This window comes from Harmonia axyridis, chromosome 2 (genome assembly GCF_914767665.1).
Source record: "Harmonia axyridis chromosome 2, icHarAxyr1.1, whole genome shotgun sequence".
NCBI classification, from domain to species: Eukaryota; Metazoa; Arthropoda; class Insecta; order Coleoptera; family Coccinellidae; genus Harmonia; species Harmonia axyridis.
The window spans coordinates 61,761,672-61,775,290 of NC_059502.1; the positions used below are offsets into that span (position 1 = coordinate 61,761,672).

The 13,619-nt window shown below is 34.5% G+C and overlaps 1 protein-coding gene across 6 annotated transcripts in view; it reads left to right on the forward strand.

Annotated features, from left to right (window-relative positions):
* LOC123673564 overlaps window positions 1-13,619 on the forward strand; it is a 378,426-nt gene that overhangs the window by 350,986 nt on the left and 13,821 nt on the right. For all 6 annotated transcript variants that reach the window (XM_045608135.1, XM_045608136.1, XM_045608137.1 and 3 more), the window contains 2 exons: window positions 2,697-2,952; window positions 12,461-12,592. In XM_045608135.1, the coding sequence (XP_045464091.1) occupies window positions 2,697-2,952; window positions 12,461-12,592 (388 nt within the window). The remainder of the gene's footprint in view (window positions 1-2,696; window positions 2,953-12,460; window positions 12,593-13,619) is intronic.

The following is a 13,619-nucleotide window of genomic DNA, read 5'->3' on the forward strand; positions in this document are numbered from 1 at the left end:
CGATGGATAAATTTTTTTAACGCACCTTGTATCTATATTGACTGAAAGCCAATTAGTGTTTGTTTTTTCTGTAAACTTGTTCTTTCGATTGCTGTGTCCAATTTACCATTATACTCCTATGATCATATAATCAGCAAAACAATTAAGCTTATCTCAGCGAAGAATACAAAGTAACTCGAAATGCTCTAAGGAATGTTTGGAACCATTCATTCAATCAAGAGTATGTACTCATTTCAGCTATGCAATAAATTCTGGCCATTGACTAAAATTTCCAGATTATCAGTTACATCAGGGCGTATTTGTTCTTCTTCGAAATAATCTTATCAAGTACCCTGAAGACTTATTTCTTCGGTACTTGCAAGCTATTTGTTGAGTAGTGTGTCCAAGAAGAAGTATTCGGTGAGTTTTCGTAGATGAGATATAACAGCCATTATATTTAATTTTTTAACGATTTTTAGCGTAGGTACATATTATATAACTAGCTACCTCTGAAATTATTTCAAAAAAAAGAAAATGAAGAAATTTTTCTTTTTTCGATACAAAGCTATACTGCCAGAGAAATTTTCTTATTGTAGGGTGAAAGCTGTTTTTAAACCGAATAGCTTCATTACAGATGAATAGATTACGAAAAAGGATCAGTGATTTCCGGTTCTGTTGCACATTAGGAAACTGATTATAAGAATTGAGATTCATAAATCTGATAATTACTGTACTTCTTAGGTGTTGAATTCCGATTATCTCAAATTGAAGGTTATAACATGACGAAATAGTCAATCAGGGTATAATTAGTGATTTCTCCGAAAAATTCATTGTATCGAATTCGGACTTTTACTTATTTGGCTGTCGAAAATACGAACAAATTAATTTGAAAAAAAATCACATACCTTTAATCAGTGAAGAATGTTATGGATACCAGGGTATCAGGCTGAACTGCATTGAGAGTGAAATTATATTATTATTTTATTTTGATTTTGAAAATGAAAAATCGTTGTCATACTTACTGAAAAAAAATATTACCGAATTCATCCTTGAGAATTTTTCATAGTAAAGTGGAAATAGGGATTATTTTTCATTGTAAGCAGTTCGATGAGAGAAAATAATCAAATCCATTCAAATTTTTTTCTATCTATTGGTTTGAAATGTTGAGTGCTTAACTCTCGAAGCTATTTTCAGTTGAAGTGTATGGAATTGATGTCTTACATTGTTTAAATTCATTTTCTAAAGTTTTTCCGTAATTGACAAAAATAATTTCTTTTAGCGAAATAGCAACAAGAAGAATGATTTGATTTTTCCTATCCAGTTATCAATTTCATGTTCAACAGGATTATCATTTATTATTTTTAATTTAGTTTGTGAATTGCTATAGCAAAAGCTCTGTGCATTAGATTGGAATATGTTATGTTACGCTGAAATATGTTTGTTTTTCACAAATAAATAGGTTTCAGGGTTTTCATTATTAATCAAGATATTTCAAGATTTCTTGTTTTCTTTTGAAAAAAAAATGTCTTATCTGATAAAAAAATTTCTTATCTTGTCTCGAAAACTAAAAAAGATGTTAATTAAGGGAGATCCAAAAAATATTCTGAAGGGTGTTTTTTTTAGTAACATTACTCTAAATTACGGTCTCCTCAAAAATAGTTTTTGTACAGATAAAACAGAGTCGCGTTGGTTACACCATTTGTTAAGGGTGTTTTTTTAGAGCTATAGAACTTTAAATTGCAATAAAAAAACGATGGATTATTCGATGAACATGAATTTTATTTATCCGCAAGATAATCTTGTGGCATAACATTTTAAATATGATTTCTGGCATATGACCGCCACGGCTGGCTCGGATGTAGTCCAATCTGGACATACAATTTTCGATGACTTTTTCCAACATTTGTGACCGTATATCGGCAATAACACGGCGAATGTTGTCTTCCAAATGGTCAAGGGTTTGTGGCTTATCCGCATAGACCAATGACTTTACATAGCCCCACAGAAAGAAGTCTAGCGTTGTTAAGGCACAAGATCTTGGAGGCCAATTCACAGGTCCAAAACGTGAAATTAGGCGGTCACCAAACTTGTTTTTCAATAAATCGATTGTGGCACAAGATGTGTGACATGTTGCGCCGTCTTGTTGGAACCACAGCTCTTGGACATCATGGTTGTTCAATTCAGAAATGAAAAAGTTATTAATCATGGCTCTATACCGATCACCATTGACTGTAAAGTTCTGACCATCATTGCTTTTGAAGAAGTACGACCAATGATTCCACCAGCCCATAAAGCGGACCAAACAGTCAGTTTTTCTGGATGTAGCGGTGTTTCGACATACACTTGAGGATTAGCTTCACTCCAAATGCGGCAGTTTTGTTTGTTGACGTAGCCATTCAACCAGAAGTGCGCTTCATCGCTAAACAAAATGAAATGGACGTAGTGCGCGATACGTATTCCGCACAGAACTATTATTTTCGAAATAAAATTGCACTATTTGCAAGCGTTGTTCGGGCGTGAGTCTATTCTTGATGAATTTTCAAACCAAACTGAGGATAAATCACTTGACAACTGTTGAATCGGTCGCCATATTGAACAAAAATGCCAACTTAAAGTTAAATACCTCGAAAAAAACACCCGTTACTTCATGTTTACAATTAGAAATATGTATAATGCTCATCATGGATATAGCCTGAATTATTCTTTTTTTTTTTCAGACAAATTTCGAAGGCACTTCAAATGGACTGCCTGAAGGAACTGCGGGCTAACGGGTCCAAAATATTGGCACACCTGGACGAGCAGGCTGAAAAACTACCAGATAGCGCTGATGTTCAAAGGAAGACGAAGTTCGCTCGTGTCTCTTTCGACGCTGTGATTCAAGTGGCCGAAAGATTGGAAAAGTTGGAAAGGGAGAGAAGTGAAAGGCTGAAGGAACTTGCTAAATTCAGGACGTTCCAAAAAGAGGTTTCTGAGGTAAATATAAATGCCAATTATCTGGAATGGAGTCAAGGGGATTATCTTGATGAAGTCATTTCAAAAGGGTTCGAGGTTTAATTTTATGTTATGACATTGCTCAGGAGGAGATATTATTCCTTACTTTGCTTAGTAATTTGTAATGAGTGTGAGAATCAATCAGAATTTGTCTAAAAGTTAGTCGTTTCTCTGAATCCCAAGGTAGTTAGTAACCTAATTTATTTGACTTCATCTGTAATTTTGAAGATTATACTCATTTCTTAGTTTTAATATTGATTTTTAAACAGTCAATTAAGGGTAAAGGTTCTTCAGATTAAATACCTATTTTCTCTAGTAACCGTAAAAGAGTCCTTCGAAAGAAATTTGATATTTTGCGAAATTTTAAAGATATATAACATGAAATAAAATTTTGAAAATAAGATTCCCTTGTTGTCTAGTTTCAATATTAGTCCATTCTTCTTAGAAGTTACCCGCGTTATTTTGGGATACCCAGCTATAAACTTGTATTTAGACTTCCTAAAATTTGACAAAACCTACATATGTTAAGGTATCCAACATAAGTTTATACGAGTTTATAGATGGGTATCCCGAGTTCCGAAATTGGTACTGTAACTTTGACTAAACTGACTGTATATTTCACAATGTCAGTCATAATAGAAATGATCATTCAAGTATTTCTGTATTTAGTACTTTCAGGTGCAATAAAATTCTAGAGTGGCTTTTAGTAGTAATTCCTTATTATGCTTTGAAAGTTATAGTTTTCAAATCTGCTCCTCTATTTTATAGCTTATATAGTAAATCGGAACTGATCTAGTTTTCATTATAAGCGTAAACCTTCAGCTGAAGATCACATAGTTTTGCTAATCAGATATTGCTGGATAATTTACAGAACCATTCCTATAGGAATAACGTTCTCGAAAAACTGGTCCCACCATAACAATAGTTTGGTGTGTGGTATAGCATGTAGTGCCATCCAGTCGAAAGCAAAATTCAACAAGTTGACCTTTATTGCTAATCATGGCACGTTGTCGGATTGTGATATATTTTCAAATCCACAATTTTACTGTATCCTTATGTATGTATATTATATTGAATGAAATATATTCATTTGAGTGATTCCCGATTAAATATTCAAATTTGAATATATGGAATCCGATATTTTTCCTAATTGTCGAATTTATAATGTGCAAAATATTTATTATTTTCTGTATCTATCTGCTGAAGTTTGGCAACTTTTGCTCTCCTAGTGTCATCGGTTGTTTCAGGTCGTTTGGCGCGCTTGAAGTTTGTTTTCTGAATTTATAACATATTTAGGCATTTATTTCAATATTTTTGTAGTAAATATGAAACGTTGATTCACTATGGGATATAAGAAGTTCGTTCTTTGTGGAGAAACTCGCGAATTCAGTGAAATATATGTTTTAATTCCGCGCGCTTCTTGTCAAAATTGATAGTTTATGTTGAGGACAAAATTTACTTACTGCATATGACATATGTTCTCTCTTCTCTATCTATGTTTATTGCTCTGAGCTGATATATAATTAATGGCATATATCGAAAAGGGTTAAAATTGTACATTAAATCGTGCGACATAACCCGATATTTCCAGTATTTCTCTACATTGTTTGTATTTTCGGTTAAATGATATTGGCCTTTGTTAAATTTTGACTGTGATCAGCGACTCAATATAGTTCTATGGAGAAATAACATACATAAATAAGAAATGGAAACTTCGCTGGTCTCCTGACACTCACATTGTTGAAAATTGACGTATTTATTCAATTCTCATTCAGTACCTACGTGGGCATCCGTATACGTCCATTGACAAAAGCGGCAATATATAACGTTGAAACAAGTTCAGATGAAGATATGAACGAGAATGACACGAATTCAACCCGCGTTTAATTGTTATTCATATTATTATAGGATGTGCAGCAAGCATCAAGTAGGTAATACGTTCACAGATATAGTCAGAATAGGTAATGATTGATATCGATGCAGGTTATGTCGCATGCCTGCTTGGAAAAGGGTACAACCGTTTTCCGTATAAGGTACCAATTGGGATTCTGGTCGCGGTAATTTGTCGATTTTTTCGATTCTTCAATGTGCTTATCCTCGTTTCTCGAGGAAACTGTACGATTGACCCTGCGGAGAAGGCAATAAATAAGTTATGCTTCCATCTCCACGGAATTCCTGTGCTATCTCGTTCATTATCGATGATCCTGTTGGAGTTTGTCAGTCTATTTTCGTCAGCAAGATTTTTCGTCAACGGAAGGAGGTCAATTGATTGGGAGAATGACTATTCATATTAAAAAACTTTGATTTGGAATTAATAATCACTTTCACACCTATTGTTTCGAATAAGAGGAAATTTTCAATCAGTACTTATTACAGAATTTCATTCTTGAATAAACTGAGAGATTTGTACATTTACGATTTTGAATTCAAGTAAGTAGAGGACTGTAGCATTTGACTACAGAATTAATTTAAAGGTTAGTAGGTTGGGTTATTTTATCTGAAATGGTATAGTTTTTTGAATATCGTTAGTAGCAACTTAGATATTATTGAATTGTGATGAATGTTCAAGAGAAAAGCATTACGTGAAGCTTTTGATTGCTCGTTCATTTATGCGGCAATAATTCTTGAATGGGGATCCAATTACTTGGTGGATTTCAGTGCAAACAAAACACAAGCATGTCTTTTCTCTAGAAAGACCGATCTCACTATGCCCAACATAAACTTATCAGGAGTAACTATACCTTTGGGGTCGTCCATCTCGATGCTTGGTATTACTATCAGCAATAACCTTTCTTGGGAAGATCACGTGAGATCAATTGCCAAAACTGCATCCCAGAAAATTGGTTTTCTGTTTCGTGCTAGGAGCTATTTCACTTCCAGTCAGCTACTTATGATTCATAAAGTACAGAAATGACCTGTCCTGGAGTACTGTTCCCATGTTTGGAGTACGGCACCTAAACATATTCTGAAACTGCTGAATTCTGTCCAAAAAAGGGCAATTCGTCTCGTCAGTGATGCCTCGCTTACAAACTCGCTCACTACTTTGGAACACCGTAGAAAAGTTAGCGATCTGTCTCTATTTTATAAAAATTTTCAAGGGCGATGCTCTTCTGAAATATCAGCAATCGTTCCTCCTTTGGCAGTCTCTTCGAGGTTAACCCGTCAAGTTCACACCCCTTTGTGGTCGCGTTGGAGACCTGCAGAACATCTCTTTTCAAAGATTCGTTCATTCAACGAACAGCAAGGCTCTGGAACACAGCCTAGGGAGGTGTTCCCCGAGGTATATAACCTTCATAAATTCAAAAAGAACACTAATTCCTACCTTCTTTCCCTTGGTTCTCACGATGTTCTCTGAACATTACAGGATATCTCCTTTCGTGGGAACCAGAACATAAAAAAAAAATTGAACCTTCAGAGTCCGCAGGTCTGCAAGAGTGCAATTCGTGCATGAATGAACGAGAATTCAAGAACTAATATAAAGATTATAAAAAATGGGAAAATTACTGTCATGAAATCAGGAACTTTCAAGCACCTGTACCTACATGCATGCTCCAATTGTACTCTTGGGGACAATATAACTTCACAGGGTGGTCCAGATTTCAGTTCTACCACTATCTAAAATTAAATTATGGTTACTCATTTGAAAAATTTAAATTGTTCAATTTTGCGCCGGTTCGAGATGTGTGTTGAGAAAAATGGGTCACGTTCAAACCATTTTTGTAAATATTTTTGTTGTTTAAGTATCTAATAAATATTTTTTCTAAAATGTTCAACTAAATGCCATCTGACGATAATTTTTGTACTATCATTTCCCACTCATTGGGAAAAATTGAAAAATATATTTTGTAGAATTTTTTTAATACAGTTTGTTTCGTACTCGATTATCTCAAAAACGGTATATAAAAAAAAAATCAAGAGCCTTTTTTTCAAGTAAAACCCTGTTGATTTTGAATATGGAATAATTTTCTAGAGAAAAAAACTGTAGCCTCAATTTTCAATAGGAAAAGGATCATCGCATCCCTGAATCTACGCCACTGAATAATTTTGGCCGTAGATTATTACCTAATCCGAAAGACTTCATTAGAGAGAGAAAGAGAGAATTTATTAGTGCCAATGGAACACAAATTGCTTACACAAGTCAAAGCATACAGTTTATCCGACAGCACAACCACTTAATGTAGAAATTAAATAATAAATTAAATGACAAATATTGTGTTTCTTTCGACAAATCCAAAGGTTTATAATTTAAAAACCAAATTTCACCCAAATTCACACTTTTTATTATATATTCATCTGGTACATGTTTTAATTAGGTAAATTTTAATAATAATAAATTTGAATAATTTGCTAGGTCATTGAGTATACTGTGTAAATGAATACGACGGAATAAATTTTCAAGCTTTATTACTACCTCTAGAAACTGAATTCAGTCCATTTATACAGCGATTTCAAACATTTACGTCTCAAGAGCGACTTCAACAAGTAATTCGACTTCTACTCTTAATTCATATCCACACGGTAAATTGCAATTTATATGCGGCATTCGTAATAATATACAACTATGTTCATATGTTTGTTATCCGTCTATGCAAATCAAATATATTCCGAAATTACAGTTATTTAATGAGATGACATATCACGGGCGTAGCCAGGGGGGGGGTTTTGGGGGTTCAAACCCCCCCCGAAATGTTTGAGATGTCAAAATTTATTAAAACGAAACAAAAAGTTAACAGGAGTATATATTCGTAAGTAGATAACGGGTGATATTTTTTCGAGGTATATAACTTTAAGTTGGCATTACTGTTCAAGATGGTGACCGATTTAACAGCTGTCAAGTGGTTTATTCTCAGTTTGGTTTGGCAATTCATCATGAATAGACTCACGCCTGAACAACGCTAGCAAATAGTGCAATTTATTTCGAAAGTAATGGTTCTGTGCGGAATACGTATCGCGCACTACGTCCATTTTCTTTTGTTTAGCGATGAAGCGCACTTCTGGTTGAATGGCTACTTCAACAAACAAAACTGCCGCATTTGGAGTGAAGCTTATCCTCAAGTGTATATCGAAACACCGTTACATCCAGAAAAACTGACTATTTGGGCTTTATGGTCTGGTGGAATCAGTACTTCTTCAAAAACGATGATGGCTAGAACGTTACAGTCAATGGTGATCGGTATAGAGCTATGAATACTAATTTTTTCATTCCTGAATTGAACAACCATGATATCCAGGAGCTGTGGTTCCAACAAGACGGCGCAACATGTCACACAGCTCGTGCCATAATCGATTTATTGAAAGACACTTTCCGTGACCGCCTAATTTCTCGTTTTGGACCTATGAATTGGCCTCCAAGATCTTGTGAGTTAACACCGCTAGACTACTTTCTGTGGGGCTATGTAAAGTCATTGGTCTATGCGGATAAGCCACAAATCCTTGACCATTTGGAAGACAACATTCGCCGTGTTATTGCCGATATACGGCTACAAATGTTGGAAAAAGTAATCGAAAATTGGACGTCCAGATTAGACTACATCCGAGCCAGCTGTGGCGGTCATATGCCAGAAATCATATTTAAAATGCAATGCCACAAGATTATCTTGCGGATAAATCAAATTCATGTCAATCGAATAATCCATCGTTGTTTTATTGCAATTTAAAGTTCTATAGCTCTAAAAAAAACACCATTTAGTATTGAGATTTTCTATCGATTCTAAACATGCATTGATGACTCCACAATTTAACGAATTTTATTCGATCTAATTCAGTATGTAGAATTATCTGAATCTGAAGTAGTAACTTCAGATCATTCAAAATCTCGAAAATATTTTTTTTAATGGAATTTGTAAAAAGTGAATGAAATTATCACTCTCATTTTAATTTATTTGTAATCTGAAATCTGAATTAAATTACCTCCACGTAATCCAGTCAATTTGTGCTCACATATTCCCCTCAAGGAAAAGTTATGGGGTAGTTTTGATTTCTTCGATCGTATGTATTTTTTTTTGGTGCTGAATCTGAATCTGAAGTTTAGCACCAAAATTTCGTGACGGAACATTGAAAAACAAATACAAAAAAAATTTCATCTTCTGGCGTTTTCTTCCATCAAGTTTTTTGTCCGATAAACCTGGTTAAAACGATAGTTCAAAATTGGCGTAATATATCTATCTCTGCTAAAACCCAGTTGATGGGTAGTTTGAATTTCTTCGATTTATTTTCTTTGTTTCTGGGGTACAGAATTCGAATCTGAGGTTTGCCACCAAAATTTCATGGTAAAACATTGAAAAAAATGCAAAAAAGGTGAAAATTTTCATTTTTTGCCGATTTTTTGTATATAAACTTTCTACACAGTAATTTGAATTTGAGTACTCTGTTACTCTGTTGTATGAATACAACGACGTATTTCCTGAATATATTCATAGGAATCGATGCAAATAAATAAACTAAATTTCAAAAAATGAAAATCCTTTTTTTCTCAAAACATACTTAAGAAATGAAACTAGTGAAAATAGACTGAATGGGTTGGCTCTCATGAAGTTGATATATTTAAAAAGAAAAACAGAGGACTTTTTTTATAATATGTAAATAAAATCAAATGTAATTGTTCTTTTTTGTTTTTTTATATGGTTAAATATATATTTTATAATAAATATGATTATGGTTATGTCAAGCACTTTTATTCGCATTATTTTCTTGAACCAGTGGCATATACAGAGAACGAGTTTGATATTTTTGCTATATCATGTACATGCAGCCACAATACGAACACTCATTTATTTCTATGAAAAAAATTCTTATTTCTCCCATTATCCTTTCTGCATACGCCTTTGTCCTAAAACCCCCCCCGAAACTGAAACCTGGCTACGCCCGTGTGACATATTGCAACGACTTGTATTCAGTGTGAGCGGGGAACAACTTATTTTAATTGAGAGTTGTTTTTCAAATGACAAGCTCTACACTTCAAGCACGCTTCACGCCTATTTATATTGTGGTATAATATATATTTTTGACGAAGAAAATAACTTATTGCATAAAGTACCTAGTTGTATTATGCATGTGAAAATGATCTTTACTTTATCAAATTGATCGATTTTTATGTTCTTCATCTGTTTAACTCAACAGAAATTATTGAAAATATTTTTTTATACCAAATATTTTTCTAACACCTATTCGGAACACAACATTATTCATCTCTAAGGACAATTTTCTTTTGATAAATGTTTGATTGCAGTTGTGTTTGGTTATTTCGTTACCTTACCATATCTAGGTACCTAAAGGGTGTTTTTTTTAGAGCTATATAACTTTAAATTGCAATAGAACAACTATGGATTATTCGATTGACATGAATTTTATTTATCCGCAAGATAATCTTATGGCATTACATTTCAAATATGATATCTGGCATATGACCGCCACGGCTGGCTCGGATGTAGTCCAATCTGGACGTCCAATTTTCGATGACTTTTTCCAACATTTGTGGCCGTATATCGGCAATAACACGGCGAATGTTGTCTTCCAAATGGTTAAGGGTTTGTGGCTTATCCGCATAGACCAATGCCTTCACATAGCCCCACAGAAAGTAGTCTAGCGGTGTTAAATAACAAGATCTTGGAGGCCAATTCACAGGTCCAAAACGTGAAATTACGCGGTCACCAAACGTGTCTTTCAATAAATCGATTCTGGCACGAGCTGTGTGACATGTTGCGCCATCTTGTTGGAACCACAGCTTCTGGACATCATGGTTGTTCAATTCAGGAATGAAAAAGTTAGTAATCATGGCTCTATACCGATCACCATTGACTGTAACGTTCTGACCATCATCGTTTTTGAAGAAGTATGGACCAATGATTCCACCAGCCCATAAAGCGCACCAAACAGTCAGTTTTTCGGGATGTAACGGTATTTCGACATACACTTGAGGATTAGCTTCACTCCAATTGCGGCAGTTTTGTTTGTTGACGTAGCCATTTAACCAGAAGTGCGCTTCAACGCTAAACAATAAAAAATGGACGTAGTGCGCGATACGTATTCCGCACAGAACCATTATTTTTGAAATGAAATTGCACTATTTGCAAGCATTGTTCAGCCTCGAGTCTATTCAAGATGAATTGCCAAACCAAACTGAGAATAACTCATTTGACACCTGTTAAATCGGTAGCCATCTTGAACAGTAATGTCAACTTTAAGTTATATACCTCGAAAAATAACATTTACTTATGTTACCTATAATTGGACTCTATTGTTGAAATTTTTGTGTTACGCCAAATTAATGAACGTTATACTCTCAAAATCATCAGTTAATTTCGAGCTAGGTAAATTATTGTGTAGTCATATTCATTTAAGCCTATTATATTAAATTCAGTTTGCGTGTAGGTTTTTTATTCTTCTTTTCCACATACCTACTCCAATATAATTTCATGAAGCGGTTCTGAAGTGAAGTGTTGAATCTAACATAAGAAGCATAACATAATATTTTTCCACAAGATGTTTCCTTTTCGATATTAATAAATGATTCAACTCAAACAATTCACCCGTGTAGAATATGCTCGTTTTTATTATGTTTGCTCCAATTCGATTTAAATTTTCTTCTTCTGCTTATTCAAATCAACAAAAATTCAAAATTCCGTTGATTTTCCGTATCTACCTACTGAAATCCAAGGTTTTGCAATTTTTGCTCTCTTAGTGTCATCGGTTGTTTCACGTCATTTGGCGCGCTTGAAGTTTTTTTTCGGAATTTCTGATATATTTAGGTATTTATTTCGATATATTTTAAGTTGATATGAAACGTTGATTCACTATGAGATATAAGAAGTCCGTTCTTTATGGAGAAACTCTCGAATTGAGTGAAATATTGTATCACTGATATGTTTTCATTTCATGTTGGGGACAAAATTTCCTTACTGAAAAAGACATATGCTCTTTCCTTCTATGTTTATTACTCTGAGATCCAGAATAAACGCAAATTTGTCGAAATGAAATCGAATCTTAAGTTTTTATAGTCAATTTTGAATTATGAAATTAATTATACAGCGTTGTCATTTACATATCTGATCCATTTGGTTACGAATAGCTCATTTAACGTGTATCAATCGAAGAAATCTCATTGTTATCTCTAATGAAGAACCGAATCGTTCGATCGAAAAAATCCAGTGAAAGCCATTCTTCACCTTGTCGAATTTATGTGTTTCATTTTCACCTTAATGATCAAGTTATGCGTCAACTTGTAACGATCATTTTCTAGTTTCGGTTCACATATTATTTTCATTATAACGAATCCTAGAGAACTGATTGCATTGTGCGGATTTTTGCGTATTGTTCAGAAAGCTTTGATTAAAAAAAACTCATACCTTATGTGTTATAGTTCATATTCTCCATAATTTATAATGATCAAAATACTTGTTTGGATAACTACGTCTATGTACAACTATTGTCATTCGGTAGTGAACATTCGAGTTGTTTCTGTGCATTGTTGTGATACTCTTTCTTCTTCTAGTTGATAACATGGACCAGACAAGTTGCAGATGAAACATTGAACAACTTAGTTTTGTTATTACGCTCTTCTACAGACTCTGCTAGTGTTAAGGAAGTGACATTGGATTTCGAGAAATTTTTCTTCGGTGCATGGGTAAGCATATCATTATTTTTTGAAAGATGAGCTTTATAATGACGTCTTGTGCTTTCCTCAGCGTCCTGTGAAAATGAAAAAAAAATAGATAAACTCAATTATTTTCATGAGTTATAAAGGGTGTTTTTTTTAGAGCTATAGAACTTTAAATTGCAATAAAACAACGATGGATTATTCGATTGACATGAATTTTATTTATCCGCAAGATAATCTTGAGGCATTACATTTTAAATATTATGATTTCTGGCATATGACCGCCACGGCTGGCTCGGATGTAGTCCAATCTGGACGTCCAATTTTCGATGACTTTTTCCAACATTATTTGTGGCCGTATACCGGCAATAACACGGCGGATGTTGTCTTCCAAATGGTCAAGGGTTTGTGGCTTATCCGCATAGACCAATGATTTTACATAGCCCCACAGAAAGTAATCTAGCGGTGTTAAATCACAAGAACTTGGAGGCCAATTCACAGGTCCAAAACGTGAAATTAGGCGGTCACCAAACGTGTCTTTCAATGAATCGATTGTGGCACGAGCTGTGTGACATGTTGCGCCGTCTTGTTGGCACCACAGCTCCTGGACATCATGGTTGTTCAATTCAGGAATTAAAAAGTTGGTAATCATGGCTCTATACCAATCACCATTGACTGTAACGTTCTGGCCATCATCGTTTTTGAAGAAGTACGGACCAATGATTCCACCAGCCCATAAAGCGCACCAAACAGTCAGTTTCTTCTGGATGTAACGGTGTTTCGACATGCACTTGAGGATTAGCTCAACTGCAAATGCGGCAGTTTTGTTTGTTTACGTAGCCATTCAACCAGAAGTGCGCTTCATCGATAATGGACGTAGTGCGCGATACGTATTCCGCATAGAACCATTATTTTCGAAATGAAATTACACTATTTGCGAGTGTTGTTCAGGCGTGAGTCTATTCACGATGAATTGCCAAATCAAACTGAGAATAAATCACTCAACAGCTGTTGAATCGGTCGCCATCTTGAACAGTAATGCCAACTTAAAGTT